General features: G+C 40.2%; 1 protein-coding gene across 2 annotated transcripts in view; it reads right to left on the reverse strand.

The window, feature by feature from the left end:
• phf14 (PHD finger protein 14) overlaps nt 1-18116 on the reverse strand; it is a 75558-nt gene that overhangs the window by 29535 nt on the left and 27907 nt on the right. Inside the window, exons 12-17 of one of the 2 annotated variants that reach the window (XM_057354883.1) lie at nt 14514-14620; nt 14147-14278; nt 11991-12153; nt 6758-6814; nt 6447-6568; nt 4193-5842 (exon numbers count right to left, since the gene is read on the reverse strand). In XM_057354883.1, coding sequence (XP_057210866.1) covers nt 5836-5842; nt 6447-6568; nt 6758-6814; nt 11991-12153; nt 14147-14278; nt 14514-14620 — 588 coding nt within the window. In that variant the 3' untranslated portion in view covers nt 4193-5835. Of the gene's footprint in view, nt 1-4192; nt 5843-6446; nt 6569-6757; nt 6815-11990; nt 12154-14146; nt 14279-14513; nt 14621-18116 lie in introns of those variants that run through there. The other variant, XM_057354882.1, reaches the window with a different exon arrangement.

Below are 18116 nucleotides of genomic sequence, written 5' to 3' on the forward strand. Positions count from 1 at the left end.
CCCCGTGCTCTCACCCAAATGGACACCACAAACACGGCAAATTTATCACTTGGGTCCAGCGCAATTACTTGGGGAGCCACCACGTGACAGGGATCAATGAGGCAGAAGGCGCTCGGCCATTGACTGCCGACCGTGACAAAGTGCCCCCGTGGCTTTTCGTGAATCCCCTCTATTGAGAAAGTGGATTATCAGCCTTTGTGAGCCTCCCTATTTTTGATTTACTGTTGAGGTGGGAACGGTATTATTAAGAGGCCTTTGTTTTACAAGGAGGAGCGGCACCGAGCGGGCCCGCCGCTAAAGTTGGAGTGGCAGATTGATGCTCTGACAGAGTAACTCCTCTTTATTATCTCATTACCAACCGGCTCACTCATTCATTTACTCTCGTACTCACCGCCAGTAAGGCCAGGTGGGGACACTAACTTTCAGGCTGCTTGCTGGACTTCTCCGAGTGGTCAGTAGGGGTCCACAGTGTGTCGACTTTTTGACGGTCTCTGCGCAATTCCTGCACTTCTAACAGCTGACGGTCACTTGTGTGGTTTGGCCAAAGCTGATTGAGGTTAAACCATTCGAGCTGATTCCGGATCAGCTATTAAATGCAAACGTGCCCGTTTATATTAAGCGTCCTACAGTTCCTTGACTCAGCTCTGGACACCATCCAGACAGTCTGCTTTGGCACCGGCGTATGCAGTCTACACACTTCTACCAGGCTTTTGCTAATTAGTTAGACACCTCTGGGATGTGCGCAAGTCCTTTACCAAATGCACAAAGAGGGAGAGGTGCCAAATACACAAGAAAAGAGACAAATGCACACACACGTTTTCCGGACATGCTGCAGTAAAACCGGGTAGGATAAGACACCGCTTAATAGAATTTAGCTGCTTCGCTAGTCTTCCCACACGCTGCAGCCCCGGCTCTTGGGTTTTCTCTTTTAATGGTGGTGGGGAGTCTGAACGGGGGACAAAAAGGAGTGAAGTCAGCAAAAACAAAATGCCGCCATTAAATCATCTCGGTGGATATCGTGTCAGGACTGTAATAGGAAAGCCGCTCATCATCCGAAAGGTTACCGCTCTTCCAGAACATCCTCCTCCCCCTCTATCCACTCCCCGGGTTCAGACCGAAACGTGGGCCTTGCTGTTCATCCCCCAAGACCCCTCGCACCAAACCACTGGACTGAGTATGAGCGATTGGGGCGCTCAGGTTTTGGTCATGCCGAAGTGATTCGATCTTTGTGGTTCATGCCAAGGCTTAGAGATTCGGTGGGCCACAGAGATATAGCTTGTCACTGTTGTTGTCGTAAAAGCACAAATGCTAGTCAGCTCGCTAGCAGACACACTGGGCTTTTTGTTATGCCGTTAACTAGATTTCCCCATGAAAGCCTTCACTCTCTGGCTTTGGAGAGCTGGCTTGGCACGTGGAGAGGGAGACTACTGATGGGGAAGAAGGGAGGGAGTGTACTGAAGAGGGCAGATGAAATGAGCGAACATGAGAGAGGAAAACAGAGAAAAAGAGAGAAGGAAAACAGAAAATAAAAGAAGAGATGGTCACTAATTGAGATTGTGTACAAAATTTAGAAGAACTTCACACTAAATGTATGGTTAGATTCATTTATAACCCCAAACTGGCCAAAATGGCAGATCAAAAACTATGCTGTACACATAAAAATTATGCAGTTACACATCAGGATTGGTTTGGTTCTTAATTCTGTGGAAACAGCTGATTCAGTCCTTGTCTACACTATACATCTTCGTTTGAAAACGCATCCTTTCTCTTTGTTTGGCCTTCTGTCCACATTGAGATGTCGTTTTTGTCAACCAAAACAATGATTGAGTTTTGATAAAAACAATCCAATTATTGTAAATAAAAGCCCCCTTCGTATTGTAATGTGAACATGGAAGCTTTTAAAAAACAATGCAAGATTTTAGTCATGCGATGCAGTTATGACCTATTCAGTCTAAAGAAAAATGGTGGACTGCAGTTGTTTTCAACATATTTGTTTTGGCATGATTCACGGTTTACATTTTCTCTCATTTTATCGTATGATGTTAAAGTAATAGTTCACCCAAAATGAAAATTCTGTCATCATTTACTCCCCCTCCCCCTCTTGTCATTTCGAACCTGTTGGACTTTCTTCCGCAGAACACAAAAGAAAATATTTAGAAGAAAGTTGGCAACCGAACAGCACCTGCACCCATTAACTTCTACTGTATAGACACAAAACCAATGCAAGTGAATGGGTGCCGGTTAAAAACATTCTTCAAAATATCTTATTTTAAAGTACATGAGAGAGAAAGTCATATAGGTTTGACATGACAAGAGGGTGAGTCAACGATGACAGAATTTTCATTTTTGGGTGAACTATCACTTTGCAAGCAGCAACAGCTCCACCTGTTGGTCTGTCTGTCCATTCAAAAAAACGTTGGCAGAAAATTTAAAAAAATCTCACAAAGCATGTTGAATTGGCTAACATTTTTACTAATGCGCAATACAGGGACATAAGCATTTTAAAACGTTTCAATGTGGCTTTGTAAAGCGACACTATAGAACTTTTGCTGTGGTTGATAAGCGCAATTGTCTGTTACCAGTGTAGTAAATAATGTCGCTGTATAAGCTTCCCCGTGGGCAGCTCAATACACATGAATATGTTTACTAAACTGATGGAACCGGCGAATGAAGAAACGCTGTTTGGAAACCATATCGCACTCTTCCGCAGGCAGGGGATGGGCGGGCTGTGTGCGCCGACCCGAACACAGAACTTACAGAGTGTGGTTGTAGCCTTTATGAGGCTTCTCAGGTAGCAGCGGCAGCAGAATTCGTCCAGTTAAGAGTTGTTCTACCACTGAAATATTTTTAGAGACATTATTTTAAGTTCGAAAAACTACAAAGTGTTGCTTTAAATGTATTTGGATTAGTGTTGACAGAGTCTCAGATCAGTACATGTAAACAAGTTATTTTTTTAATGTAGATACCCGGTATACCTTGTAAATCAAAGTCAGTGTTTTTCCTAAATGGTCAGTTCTGGTCAGAATAAGCTGCAAAAGGGACCAGACTGAATGCCAATGGTCAAAATTTTGGCATTGAAGAACAAAGCCCTGGTTGACTCTCCCTGGCAGAACCGGACACCGATGCATCCCTAACGATAACCAAGAGACAACATAGCTGCTGGACTCGAACACCAACCTGCACGAGCCATTAACTAGCCCGACTGAGAATCATTCATCATGATAGCAATGAGGTGAAAAAGTCAAGAGTTTATTAAGGCCTGCATGATGCAAACGCCTCTGTGCTAAGACAACACTCTCCCAAATAATGCACAGTTCAAATTCACACTTTAAATGCAATGCCACATCTCATCTCAAGACACATTTATACAAACTATAAAGCACAACTACAAAATCAAAATGTCATATGTACAGTACATGAAACAGAGTAAAATTTCATCGTAAATTCAGTTCAAAATATTCAAGTACAAATTAACGTTTTAAACAAAATGGCAGCACAGCGTATGCCAGAAACACTTAAGAAAAAAGGCAGAAGAGTTCAATACTTCAGTAAGCTGACTTAACAGACGTCCAGTAATCTAACAGGCTCCATCTACTAGCATTATCTCCACAAAGCAGATGCAATATACGTGCCCCAACAAACACACACACACAGTACGCAATGAGCTAGGTAAGACGGCTCAGTAGAACAGAAAGATAAAGCTCTGGCTGAAGATACAGCAGGGTGAGAGGTTAAAGGGCAGCTGAAGTCATCCAGAGATGGAATAGATGTATAAATCCCAGGAAGGAAGTATTGCGTCTGCTCCGGTGCGAGTAAGCAGTTTGAAAGGGCATGTGGGGCGAGGCTGTCCCCCGTGGCATAAAGATAGAAGCCACAGGATACCGTCATCTGTCAGCCGTCCTGCCTCGGAATTAGGCAGCTAGGCTGTCAAAAGTGCAATAGGAAGGAGGGTTGATGGTTCAGATACCAACACAACCCATTGCCAACTAAATAACTTTAGTTTTAACATTCTGTGATGTTATGGAGTGAAACAAGTTATATTTAGGACGGTCAAACAATTAATTGCATGCAGAATAAAAGTATGTGTTTACATAATATATGTCTGTGTCCTGTGCATATTAATTTTGTATTTATAAACACAAAAACATACATATACATGTGTATATATATATATATATATATATGTAGGAAGTATTGAGATATATTTATTTATATTTACCAATAATTGAAATTATATATAAATGTTATATTTTTCATATTCAATATATACATGTATGTGTGTGTGTTTATGAATACAAAATGAATATGCACAGTAGACAGACATATATTATTAAAACACAAACTTTCATTCTGGACACGATTAATCACAATTAAAGTCCTGTGAACCGGAAGTTGAGTTCGTTTTTACTTACGTATTTTGATGCATTTCTGAGTGAAATGGAATTTTAAATGAGAAAACAGTTTGCGTGGCTTTCGTATTTCTCTGTGATTTGATTGTATGTATAAAAACATACGTTGCATTTTGAAATGGAACTGGCAACAGACTGACATTTGAAGGGGAGGAGTTAACGGATGCTCCGCCCAAGCTATCTAACATACGTCATCTAAAATGAATAGTCATTACAGGAAGGAAGTGCATTTTCAGATTTTAACTGAAGATTATGAGGCCACACAATTTTTAAAACGAGAATGGCCCACACTGATAAACTATTTACAATAATCGCTGCTGTATATCATGTAAAAATAGGCATTGTAATTTTTTATTTCACTGGGACTTTAATCGCTTGACAGCCTTAGTTATATTTCACCTCAAAATAATATAAAAAACACATTTTAGTTTAAAGAAAACAAAGCATATTTTTCATAAAACATAATTTTCTGCATTTTGATGTGATGATTTTATTGAAATTTAGCACAACATTGCCCTAAATTATTATTACTTTAATACAAATTTTTTTTACTATGTAATAAGAAAAAAACATATTTCGATTTTGTGGTGAAATATGACTTGGATATGTTTTTGTGAGATTCACCCGTTTACAAATACTACACTTCCTGAAAACTACAGTGCTAGTACAGATATTACCATATTAACCTATATAACTGCACCACAACTAGTAAAAATTATGCTACTGATTCTAATTTCTACTTTTACCCATTGACTACACATAGCATAAGCAAAAGACAGCAGAGTCAAGAAACAAAAGCATTAAGTGAATTCACAATAAAAAGAAAGTAAGACAGGGAACGCAGCGTTGAGAATCACATGTGACTCAGTCAGCACAGATCATGTGATCAGAGGGTTAGTAGTGTGTGCCGTTGTAGAGCCAACGTGAAAGAGAAAGTCCAGAAGGCCCGGATAGAAGCTGGGCCAGATGCCAGTGAAACGCTAGCAAAGAAGGTGGAAAAAGGCCCAAAATCTTAGATCCGAGTTAATCCGCAAGCGTCACTGTTCATGTATTCCAGTATAGCACCCTACAGGCAAGTACCTCCAAACTGGCTAACTGAGTATCCTTACAGACTTAAATCCACAAAAAGTCCTTTCATAGTGTCCGATGAGGGTTGTTCTTCCCCCAACGCAATTGTTCATTTTCGAGTCCACATTTGATCGTCTTTTCACAAAACTCGAACGGACCATCATTTAACCATGATCAAGTCCATGGCACGGTCCGCTTTGGGTAGAGGACGATCGAAGGTGGCGGTCAGAGGTGGCCATCTGTGACTCCTCCCCGACCCCAACGCCGCTCTTCAAACGAGATATTTCCCTCTCTCTCTCCCTGTCTTTCTCTCATCTGTCCTTTGCTAGGGAGGTGGGGAGGAGATGCTGCCCGGCTCTCAAAACCTGTTCAATGCAAAGATAGAAAGAGTCAGGCCAACACGCCTCACACCACAACCGAGGCCAAATACCTGCTAACCTGCTTAGCAAAACATTGCATATTTATGTCTCCTACATCAATGCATTGTCTTGAAATACTTGTAACTTTCACTTACCCTGACAAGCCACTCCAATTATCCGAATACGGCTCGGAGTTGGCGACTGTTTGTCACTTCTATTATGTAAGTGTCAATTAAAAGTCTCTCTGCGTGTATTTCAGCGTTACCATAGAAATGTTACGGCATTTAAAAGCATGACAGCATATGTTAAAGACAGACAGTTGATCTGAATCGGTGGCTTATGTTTAAAACAATCCCGTTCATAGAAATCAAGACCTCATACAAGGGGCCAAGTGATGACGGTAAATCAGACAGCTCATTACTGCCGTACCAAGTGAGCAAATACATGTGGCAGCCAAACGGAGAGGGCACCGTGAAGCCATTCGCACATGCATGGCAGAATCTTTATAATGAAGCTTGAACTTTAATCATGAGGACTATAACCCCCCCAGATCAAACATGCTCTCGCGAGCACAGATGCTCAAAGCCGCGCGGCGCGAGAGCTTACCCACCTCACTAGGTTTTCATTGTCGCCCGGTCCCTTGCAGGTGGTGCACTCGGTCCGCGTGTCATCGGCTTTGGGCTTTTTCTGCAGAGTAGACTGCCTCTGTCTGCGCTCCCGCGGCGACGGTTCCTATGGAAACGCAAGCTATTAGAGGCGAGCGCCGTGTGTGTTTGAATGAGGCTGGTGAGTGGAGAGGCCTGAGATTGCTGTGTAAACATACACAAGCTGTCGTCCTTCATCACGCTCTCTAAATATTAGAGGTAGATGAGTGAAATTGACAGTCATAAAGAAGCGTGTGTGGGGGGGGTGAATGCTCACCTCAATCTTCTCTTCCTCGCATATGGATGTCCTCTTCCTCTTCTGGCCTCTGGTTCTCTGGTTTGGGCAAAATCATTATTACATAATTACATATAATGGTATTGTAATACTGCACTTTTAACTTTTACATTGTTGAATACAATTGGTACAGTAGATTCTTTTATTTAAATCCTTGTGGTTTTTTGGATTTTGCTGCTGTCCTTCAGAAACCTCGGATGTCCAAATTCCCTCTTTTCAGGAAATGGAAAAAACACTGTTCTGTTTAAGCGATTACATACCGTGTTGTCAAAGTTGACAAACACTTTTTAAAGCGGCCCTAACACACGTGGTTTCTGCCAATCTCATATTAATCTTGAGTACCTATAGAGTAGTATTGCATACTTCGTATCTTCGAAGAGTATTTAGTTTGGTCACATTTATAAAAGATAGATACAGCTGTACGATTATTTCCTAAAGCATATGGCACGTGCGGGGGGGAGAGGGGTAGGCTGAACTATGCACGTGCGCACCCATTGCCAACAAAACACAGACATCAGTTTCACTCACCGCATGCGGTTCATGTCCGAAATCTTTTAGCGCTGGGGCGGCTCCATATATCAGTTATCCAATATATCCAACGATCTCCAATTCCAGCGTTATATCCACCATTTATATAACATTCATCACCCAAATGCAGTGAACAAACAAACACCTGAACTTCGCGAAAGTATGCTCTCTCTCTCTCTCTCTCTCTCTCTCTCCTGCACACAAGTGAAAGTGACGTCTGCGCATGCGCCTTCTCCTGCTCTCCTTGCTGCCGCGTGGGCCTGCCGCGTGCTTACTACGTAAGCACAGAAATACTACGTAATACGCCCAACTCGTTTTTTGACAAGTTGACCATGTTAATCATGAGAAGACAGCATGTTCAACATTGTAAAGAAGTCAGAATGCATGACACACCGTTGCACCACCCCTTTAATAATTTTTATTGGTTATATATTTGCAAAACCCAATGAAAAACATAAATGGTGACTAGCAAAAATAATTTATGGCAAAAAATACATTTATGAAATATATTTAAAATATGGAGATACTATGTTTTAGAAGGAAAGCAGCAAAATTTCTTTTCAGTTTTCATCAATTATTTAAAATGATTGAAATTATTGAAGGGATAGTTTACCCCAAAATGAAAATGTATTTCTAATGTCATTTCAAACCTGTATGACTTTCTTTCTGCTGAAGAACACAAAAGAAGATAGTTTGAAGAATGTTCATAACTAAACAACTAAAACCATTGAGACATTTCTCAAAATATCTTCTTTTGTGTTCCATAGAAGAAATAGTCATATACAGGTTTTAAATGACATCAGGGTGACTAAATGATTACAGAATTGTTATTTTGGGTGAACTATCGCTTTTTGAGCCACTGAAATAAATTAGTAAGATTTACATTAGAAATTGCCTAGGTCTGAGATATTTAAAAATAATATATTCAATATGATTATCAATAACATTTATGCATTTAGCAGACACTTTTACCCAATGATATAATAATAATAATGCTGTTAAAAAGTCCAAATCCTCCAAAAAAAAGAAAAATGACAAAAGTGCAAGGGGCAAGCTATGACCTATTGTCCCATTTCAGCTTCTCATTACACTACCATAACACAGTGTCTACAAAATTTATTGTAATTTCTTCACTTCCCAATTCACATTCAATGATAATACACTGGTTTATTTACAAAACCACCAAAACAAGGTTGTTTGCATTGTACACAATGCCATTGACTATATTGGGAGTGATTTGGTTCTGTCACATTGCAATGTGCTACATGTGTCAGATTACACTATAACACACACACCAAAAAAACAAATAATGCCAAAAGATCAAATAACGATTTCGAAGCATCTTCAGTCCTATCATAAACAGCAAAATTCGATCTGAAAAGCCACTCAGGTGGATTGTGTGTGATGTGGTTTAACCCATGTTGAACAGAACAAAGTTTACCGCTCTGTAAATAAACACATCAGCTGGAGACTCGCTGCTCACTGTAGCTGCTACAGATGTCAAACAGTGGTGCTTCTCTCTAATCCAAATCTCTCATTCAATCCGGCTCCCACTCGTGTGACAGAGGGATTCAATCCTTTTGTTTAGAGCCAAGACTACAGCCTCAACCAGTGCGTCCATAAGGCCATTCTGCAATTGGGTCACCCCTATCTGTTAAATTGGATTTTGGTGTGTGCCACGAACCGCGATCGAGCTTCCAAACTAAGTTTTCGTGTTCGCATTTGTCTTGTCTACCATCAACAGACCGACCCTTCATCTCCATCAGCGGCCTATCGACGAAAAACCAATGCGCAAATCAAATCAAACGTCTGCGCCTTAATGCAAACAGGCGTACGGCGGTGCCAAGCTGGGGCTTTTTAAAAAGGGAAGAAAAAACGACAACATATTTAAACAGATTGTGAAAATAATTCCATCTGTCGCCTTTGGCTTGCCACCACATGGCAGATGGAACACTTATCATTATAAATGCTAACTGCTTCCGCACTGCCAACTGGCACTTAAATGCCTCTGCCACTTCTCCCTCGATGGTAGCACCAAACAAAGGCTCTCATTTATTTCATTATTCCTTCATTACGGCAGACTCGATTAAGGTAATCTAGATCGGTGGAGAGCTCGCGCCGAGAACCTCGACTTTGTGGCGCTGAAGCGCTGTAAACAGGGTGAAGGGCTGACGCAAACAGAAATCTTCGCTTGGAACGGCACGGGCGATTCGGCTAAAACTAACTTTTTAATTAAGCACTTTGCATTGCTGCATCTTTAACAAGCATTGAATCAATTTTCACAGAATTGGAAAAACTACTGGTGCATACCGAGGCACTGCGGTGATTCAAAGACTAATGGCTTACGATTCGGGATGAATACGCAAAATAATAATCAAAGAAGCTGTCTGAATGAATACTGTACTACCGAGTGCATTTTTAGATTTTAGCACTTTTAGGTTTTAGTGCAGTTGCAACCCCAAAGCCTCTATGATATTGTGGTTCCTAGACTTGATTCTGGTTTCTTGTTCAATGTACAGTAACTTTATGGGATGAAAATGATCTCATATGCCACAAGCCCGATCGTATACAAAAGCAATAGCCAGAAAACAGAAAATTAACCATTAAAGTATCAAATTTCCTCACTAACCCAAGAATTACGTGCCAAAGTTAAAAACTTATGGTAGACAGCGTTGCATAACCTCCAGTGCCCTCTGGCTTTTAAAAGGACACATAAAGCTTTTCAAATAAAATTATAAAAAGTCTGAACAAAATCTCAGTGTGTGTCTGTCATGAGAGCCATTTCAGTTTAGCAGGAGGGCCAGGACTCAGTAGCATTAAAAAAGTGCTGCTCGTTGGCGAGCGGTGCGGTACCGCTGACTCCTGAACGGACGGACGCGGGGGGTCGATCAGCCGGCCGTGATAAATCAGAACACAGCTTTACAAGGGCTTGCCACTACCACACTGACTGGTTAAGGGTATTAAAAATGCAAAGCAGGGCACTGGCACACGCTGGAGTGCAAGTGAAGATAAATTCTGCAGTGAAGCATCTTTCTTTGGCTAAGTTTAGCTGGAGCTTCCGAGCAAAATAAAATCCTTAATCCAGCCTCCCTCTGCCGAAGCCTTCGCATCCCATCTGGGCACGAGTCTCAAAGACTAAAAGGAAAACACATTAACCCTGCCTGGCACGCACTCAAACGCACATACGCATAAATACGGCAAAGAAAAATGACGTTCGTCCGACAGTCATTCTTTCACTTATTCTTTTTTGTTTGAGCTATTTTGACAGCTGCCAGCCAAGGCAAGCATCCGCATTGCTGCGGAAGGCATAAAAACAGTGCTTTACTTTCTAATTTGGCTTAAAACGAGCATGGTGAGGTTTATTGACAAAGCTTTAAAACAAAAGGTTGAAAAAGACAAAATGAAGGAAGGCTGGAGAGCTTGTCGTTTCTCCGATAGATATCTTTTGTCTTCCTTAAGGGGATCTGGGCTGCCGGAGCGCTATCGCAAGATCAGAGAATGCTGGACAGTGATAAGTGGAAGCCACAGAGAGCCTGAAAGACAAGCCCTATCTCAAGTCTGAGAAAACACACACACAAAGCTCAATATAGGGCTGGCACAACTAGCGGTAATGCGCACATTACAAAAGCATTACAGGCAATAATGCTACATCCTAATATGTATACGTTTATCCAAAATCTAAGGCTGCGCTGCTTAACAGAGCAATGCACTGCAGCAAGCCAACCAATGACAAACAAGGTGAGATAAAAGTTCATTACAAATGTACTTATAAGTACATTTACTAATGAGCGGTATTTAACTACCAAACCTGTATGACTTACTTTCTTCTGCAGAACACAAAAGATACTTTGAAGAATGTTGGTAACCGAACAGTGGCGGCACCAACTGACTTGCATTGGTTTTGTGTCCATACAATAGAAGTGAATGGGTCCCGCTGCTGTTCGGAAAACAACATTCTTCAAAATATCTTCTTTTGTGTTCTGCAATGAAATAAATTCATACTGGTTTGAAATGACAAGAGGGTAAACAATGATAGAATTTTCATTCACTTTAAGCAGAGAGAAATTCATCTTGTACAATGAGTGTCTATGAGACATTCCATCATAGTTCCTAATGAAGTCCCATGACTATCGGGATCCTGCCTAAGGCAGTTCATTGGATTTTTTTTACAGTGTGCCAAACTCTGAATAGTGTGCATAAAGAGGACTTTTCCAGTGGGGTTTTTACTAATAGTGTAATTATGGCTGTATCCCAGTTTCAAGGTAAATTTATAACACTAAAGATAATAGAGTGTTTAGGTTGTTTTGACCTTGTATCTCATACTGATAACCTTAGCTAAAGCTCAAGAGACTGAAGAACAGGTCAATTAACTATTTTAAGTGAGAAGCAAGAATCAATTTCAAGTCAATGAATGACTATTTCACTTGAGGCGACAGTCAAACCGTGAATTAGAGGGGGGGATTGAGGTGCAAACTGAGTCCAGGAACTTCATTTATACCAGTGCTTGGATTGACTTGAAAGCTGAACAAGGATGTAAGTGACAAGGTAAGCATGAGAACCTTTCATAACCATCTTATTTTTGAATGGAAACGGTCAAATTGGACACAGACTTTGGTATCGTTATTGACTATGTCCATTATAGAAGCCCAAAATTCATCATATGTGTATAGGTGATGTTAATACTCACTGTCCCTCTCATTTGATGTTTTTTGGGATCTGGGCTCATTTCTTGAGGGATAAATTTGATCGGTCCCTTGATCTGCCTCCTGGACCTTTTAGTTCCATCCGGTAGCGTCTCCATGGCAATGTCCGCTTCGTCGCTGCTGGCCTGGTCACACTCAGAACATTGCCTGGAAAAGGACGAGAAAGAGAGCGAGTGATAAAGGAGTTCTGCTGCTTTCATTTGACCTTATGGATTTCTCAATCGGGAGAAATCATCGAGATGAGAAAGTGGCTTTCAAGGTCCGTGTCAAGCTTTTGAAGGAAGCCGTGGAAGCCGATGCCTTGTATTCGTTCCAACAAAAGGTTTGTTAAATATAACACACAAACAATATATAAAATTGGAAGTGAAGGAATAGGTGATTCTTTAGTGAGAGCAAAAGCTTTTTGATTATACAGTATTACTGTCTCAGGGGCAGGCAGTTGCCAGTAATTAGGTATGACTCGGTCCCCCGCACCATTTTATCTTTCAAATGCTTTCTAATTTCCATCCAGCAGCGCGGAACGACATCACGCTTTCTTATTCATGGATTAAATGAATTACTCGAATCAGCAACGAAAGCATTGGGTACAGCTTGACAAATAAACAAAACGCAGAAACGCTCACGCACGCAAACGGTGGCGCTCCACATAAATTTTTCAAAGTGACAGTTAGTATAACCTTATAAAAGTAAACACAGAAAGACTTCTGGAGTATTACTCTTATGCTGTGTTCTCACCAAACGCGAATTAAGCGTTTGGCACGAGTAAATTACATACAAAGTCAATGCAAAGACGCGCATAGACGTTTGAGGCGTTCTTCCGTGCAAGTTGAAATTTTTCAACTCGAGCTATGAATTCGCGCGAAGAGTTTTCGCGTCCTTCACGCGAAAATAACGAACTTTTCCCTCGAGTAATAAAGAGCGTGGAACGCGATTGCTCGCGTTTGGTGTGAACACAGTATTAGAATTCAAACTTTATTTCGCTTCAGATCAAAATTTTGACTTACTTGTAGTTACAAGACACAAGTGTGGTAAAACATCTGAACACTTCCAAAGTACATTTTATAACGTTCACACTCACTTAAAAGATCAACAAGATGTAATATTTAGTCTATGGCTGGTAGATCTGAAATTCTTTCATCGGACGCAAGCGCCTAGTTCGAGGTTAACATCCGCTCTGTGTTTGTTTATCGGTCTATACAATATAACAATTTATATTATACTAAATTTATATTCATATTTTAGTTTATACTATTTGTAATCTAATATACAAGGACTCTGTTGTCTACCAGAAGTTAAGTTTAGGCCTCATAATGTTTGTTTATGTTGTTGCCGTTGAAACCATCCATATGATGTGTATGCTAGTGTTCACCTTAAATATGACAATATTAACTTTAATATGGAAATACACTTAAAATGTACAGCTAGGTACACAGACCAAAAATATGAATGATTCCCACTTATTTCCACCCTTGTCCAATGAAATTCTAGAATAAAAGCACCCCCTCCTGCAATTTCTTCTACTTCTAACTAATGTTCATAACTGTAAGAGTAATGTCTACTTTAATTAAATACATACTCTACCGTTCTAAAGTTTAGGATCACTTAATCATTTTTCCCACATTTTAATAAGCAAGCAAATCAAGACTGTGGAATAACATGAATGTAGCTATGGGAATTATATTTAGACTGATCGAGTTTAGACTGTCTAACTTTAAACTGATATATTATATAAATGTAGCCCCCCATTGCTTAGAATTTGAAAAAAAATACTCTTTGCATTTCATCAATCACCTTTGACCCTGGGATGCTTTTTAAGTTCTCACCTATGCTAGGCTCTTATTAGCTGCTTTTTTTGTTATTCAGCCAAAGTTATGCATTTCAAATAAAATGTTACGTTTATAAAATACTGTAATGTTGGTACAATCATACTTTTTCTAAAATATGCTTCCAAACGTTCAAGCATACGCCTTTAGATGAAAAGTTGTTTAAGATCATGAGAAACATTTGAGTGAAGTGACTCTAAACTTCTGATTGGTCGCATATAGAAAATATCTCCCACCCCAACATTCTGTTCCAATAAAAAAGACATGGGGGATAAAACTACTCATCATGTGATTTTATCCTGTTGTGGTTCTCTCACCAGTAGCTGTTTTTGGTCTTCTTCGGCATGCGTGTGAGGGGAGGGTCCAGGCAGCCCAGGTGGTAGTGCATCTTACATGTGTCACACAGCAGTAAAAGATGCTGGTCCTGGTTCTTCTTACAGATCCCACAACTGCACACAGAACACAAATCACTTCATATTCATACTGTAGCAATTCATAGCAGGCAAGGCTAATATTATATTTATATACTAAAATATAACTTTAAAGACATTATGAGCAAAGACATTTTTTTACAGATTTTAGATATATATACTGTCTGTGAATGATTTGAATGAACACAGTCCAGGGTGTTGTGACTGATGCTTGACACCTGCTTTCATTCTGTACAGTATGCTGTAAGCTAACCTGTAGAGCACAGCAGGAAGGTTAGACGACTTCCCTGGTGATCCTCCCTCTTTCTTGCTCGGCTTTCTTTCTTTAGGGGCTTTCAGAACTACAGGAGAGTTCAGTTTCTACAAAGAAAGTACAGCACTGACATTCAGCCACATTTAAAAGAGACACAATCATATCTGACCTTGGATCTTCAACTTTCTTTGTACATAGTGTGTATATACTAATGTAAATATGGTGTATACATTTATTGATACTGTAGCAGCAAAAAGCCTGAGATGGTGTTTGACAAGAGGAAGAATGTTTCTCTATTTTCTGTCTATACATCTGAGCATCATCGTTTCTGTCTGGGTTAATTAGAAAAATGATCTGGTAGGAGCCGGTCGCACGGCAACACAGACCAGCTTCCCTCCAGAGCTGCTCTAATCTGGGTGTTCTCAGTTCAGTGTGCCCATGGTACCGGTTCCTATCCACCGCACCACAGGGATTAGAGCGGGCCAGAAGGCCGAGTGAGGAGGTGCCAGGCTCCAGACCCTGCAAACTCAGGAGGACTGTCCAATCTACAACATTTCATTGGATTTGTTTTATGGGGAAGAAAGGTGTTTGCCTAAGAACACACAAAAAAAGAAAAAGCCTGAGAAAAAAAGCCGAACAGGCGGCCGGCCATCTGCTGAGGGAGCCAGACAGATTTTGCTGTCTCGCATAGATTGTGGAGATCCCTGTGGTACTCTGGGAGGGTCACAAAACTGACGAAATTTCCAACGGGGCGGCATTGCCTGGGGAGTTCAAAATGACGTTTAGGTTTGGCATATAACGGGCACGTGACAACCTGAGCTGAAAAACAAGCTATAGCTTAACAATGTATTGAAAGCTCAGTAGATATTAGAGCAGAAGACCCAGCATTGTGTGGTAAGACGCTACACTTGTGTGACAAAAAAATAGGAAAATATTATAAAAACTAAATACAAAAATATATTTATATTGTCTAAAAAAAGTTTTTTAATGACCTGGAGATATTTACATACTTTAGAATTGGTGTGAAAAAGTAGAAACACTGTGTAGTGTCCAAAGACAACATTTTCAAAGGCGATAAAATCCCTGGTCTCGCAAAGATACTTTAGATTTTTCCACTCCTACCCCAAAGTGCTCTGTTGAAACGTCTCCCTCACCCGGGGTGGCACGAAAGACGAGAGCGTCTCTCGAGAACATCAATAATTTGAGGGTTATGAGAAGACGCCATTGACTGATAGGGAATGAAAATGTAGTAGATAGATGACACAAAAGAGCGGGGTGCCTTGACTGATGTTACTACTTAAGCGGCGCACGTTTTCTAATTATCTGATTTATGACCATCATTGCAGATTCACTGGCTCGCTCTTTTCAAGACCACTCGGCTCCCCTAGCCTCCTTCTACCTCTTCGCTCCATTATTGCGGTATTTATCTGGTGAGAAGACATTTTAAGAGTTCTTTTTAATTAACCATCTTACACACTCTCTAAACTGGCTAACCGGTTATTCGACGCAAATTAAGTTTTAAGCAGTCGCACGTGTGTTCATGCAAATGGACACTGTGTGTGAGATAACAACGTGTGTCATAGTCCTGATTGACATGTAGTTTTAGGTGAGGACGGGGAAGGGTGGAGGCCTTTAAGATGTCCCGTCTTCCTCTCATCAAAGTCACTCGTTCTGTGATGATCACAGTGATGAACAAGGTGACAAAATACAGGCGACTCCTCTGTGACACCCTCGCTCTCTGTAACCCCACTGCGAACATGTGTGTCATAAAAACACCAATCCACATTTTTAGATAGGCCGAGCAAGGTTCATTTTAACCGACTTGACTATATTTATAAAAAAAACCCACAATCCCGTTCACGGTTGCCGTTACCAATGGCATATTTGTCTCGGAGCATATCCTGCTAATTGCCATTCTAAGTACAGACTGTTATTTAGACAAAAAGAGAGATCTAGCGAACATTTCAGACCTTCACATTTTCACACTCATTAAGTGACCGTCACCCATGGCGACGCACCTTGGTGATGTGGTTACCATAGCGAGCGGGGGAGAGGTTGGCGGCTTTTAGCTACCGAGTCAGGGCTGAGTGCATGGCCAATGACAGGTCAATCAGTTAGCGCAAATGAAAGAATTTCGCAAACAGGAGGCCCATTACAGCGAAGAGAATTACCTTGACGTCGTCTACCCTGTGGGGTGCTGCCTACAATCTAGATTTCTTTCAATCACAGCTCATTACCCAGGTGCAAAAAATCCAGGGAGAAGATTTCTGCTCTCTTTAAACTCTTTCTGCTATGAAGTCAAAAGGGATTCTACGAAAACACACTTTGAAAGCTAGTTCCGCATGATGGTGTCTGATAACCAAACTCTGAGCAAGAACCGTTGTTTATGACACCAAAGAGTTGTTAACTCAGATCGCTTCATGGTTTATTAACTTGGATGTTAATAAGCTGTAATGCTCGATAATATGCGTAAATGAATATAATCAACATCGTATGAAAAACATGATGCACCATGTGTTCATTTGCAAGGCAGTTCGATCTACTATCTAGGGTTGCACAGTGTACTGGTGCTACGGTAGCATCGCGATGCTAAAGCTACCAGCAATGTCGCTCAATGTCGTAGTACCGTCAGTAATGTTGCATATGCGCATTAAAGTTCATTTGAACACTTACATCTGCCTTTTTGCAGTGTGTCTCTCCTAAATGAATCAGAAAAAATGATTCAGTGAGTCATTCATCAAGATTTTTGCTTCACTCTTGAAAAAAAATCTGCCGTTTTGAACAAACTGGTTGAATGATTAAGTGACTCAGTAAAAAAAGGCCGCCACTTACTGGTCGTTTCAGGTTCACATTTAAAGTAGCCTAACTTTCCCTTTATAAACATTGCTGTATAAATGAAATTTGTCGCACATCTGAATTACACTACCGGTCAAAAGTTTTGGGACACTTGAGTGAAATGTGTCTCGTTATTTAAAAAAAAAGCTTTTGATCTGAAAGTGTATGCTGAAATGTCTGAAATTAGTTTAGTAGACAAAAATATAATTTTACAAACAAACACGTTGTTTTTCATGACAAAACTAACATTTTATTTAATAAAAAATGTTTTTGAAATGGATGACTTTGACTGAATAATGAAGAAAGAGCGTCCAATAAGAGCACATAAAAGATGGGAACTGCTTTAATATGGTTTAAAAAGCATCTCAGGGTGAGAACTCAAGGAGCTGCTTGATAAAATGACTAGAAAACATTTCTGCAAATTCTAGTCAAAAGGTGACCACTGAAGATGATAAAATATAACACGTTTTAATTAATTCATTTTTTTGTTACAACATAATTTCCATAGTTCCCTTTGTTTTATTTCATAATTTTGATGAGTTCATTATTATCTAAAATAGGGAAAAATATGAACAAATAAGTGAGTAAGTGTCCAAAAACTTTTGACTGGTATAGTATAGCTCCCACGTTTTACTACAGTAAACTTTAAAATTCCTATAAAATAGTGCTTTTTAATCTTTCCATAGTTAAGGGATACTACAGTTTTTGCTACAATTGATCCGATTACTATAGTTAATACCACAAAATATTGTAGTGTACAGTATAACA

This window comes from Triplophysa rosa, linkage group LG16 (assembly GCF_024868665.1).
Source record: "Triplophysa rosa linkage group LG16, Trosa_1v2, whole genome shotgun sequence".
Lineage (NCBI taxonomy): Eukaryota > Metazoa > Chordata > Actinopteri > Cypriniformes > Nemacheilidae > Triplophysa > Triplophysa rosa.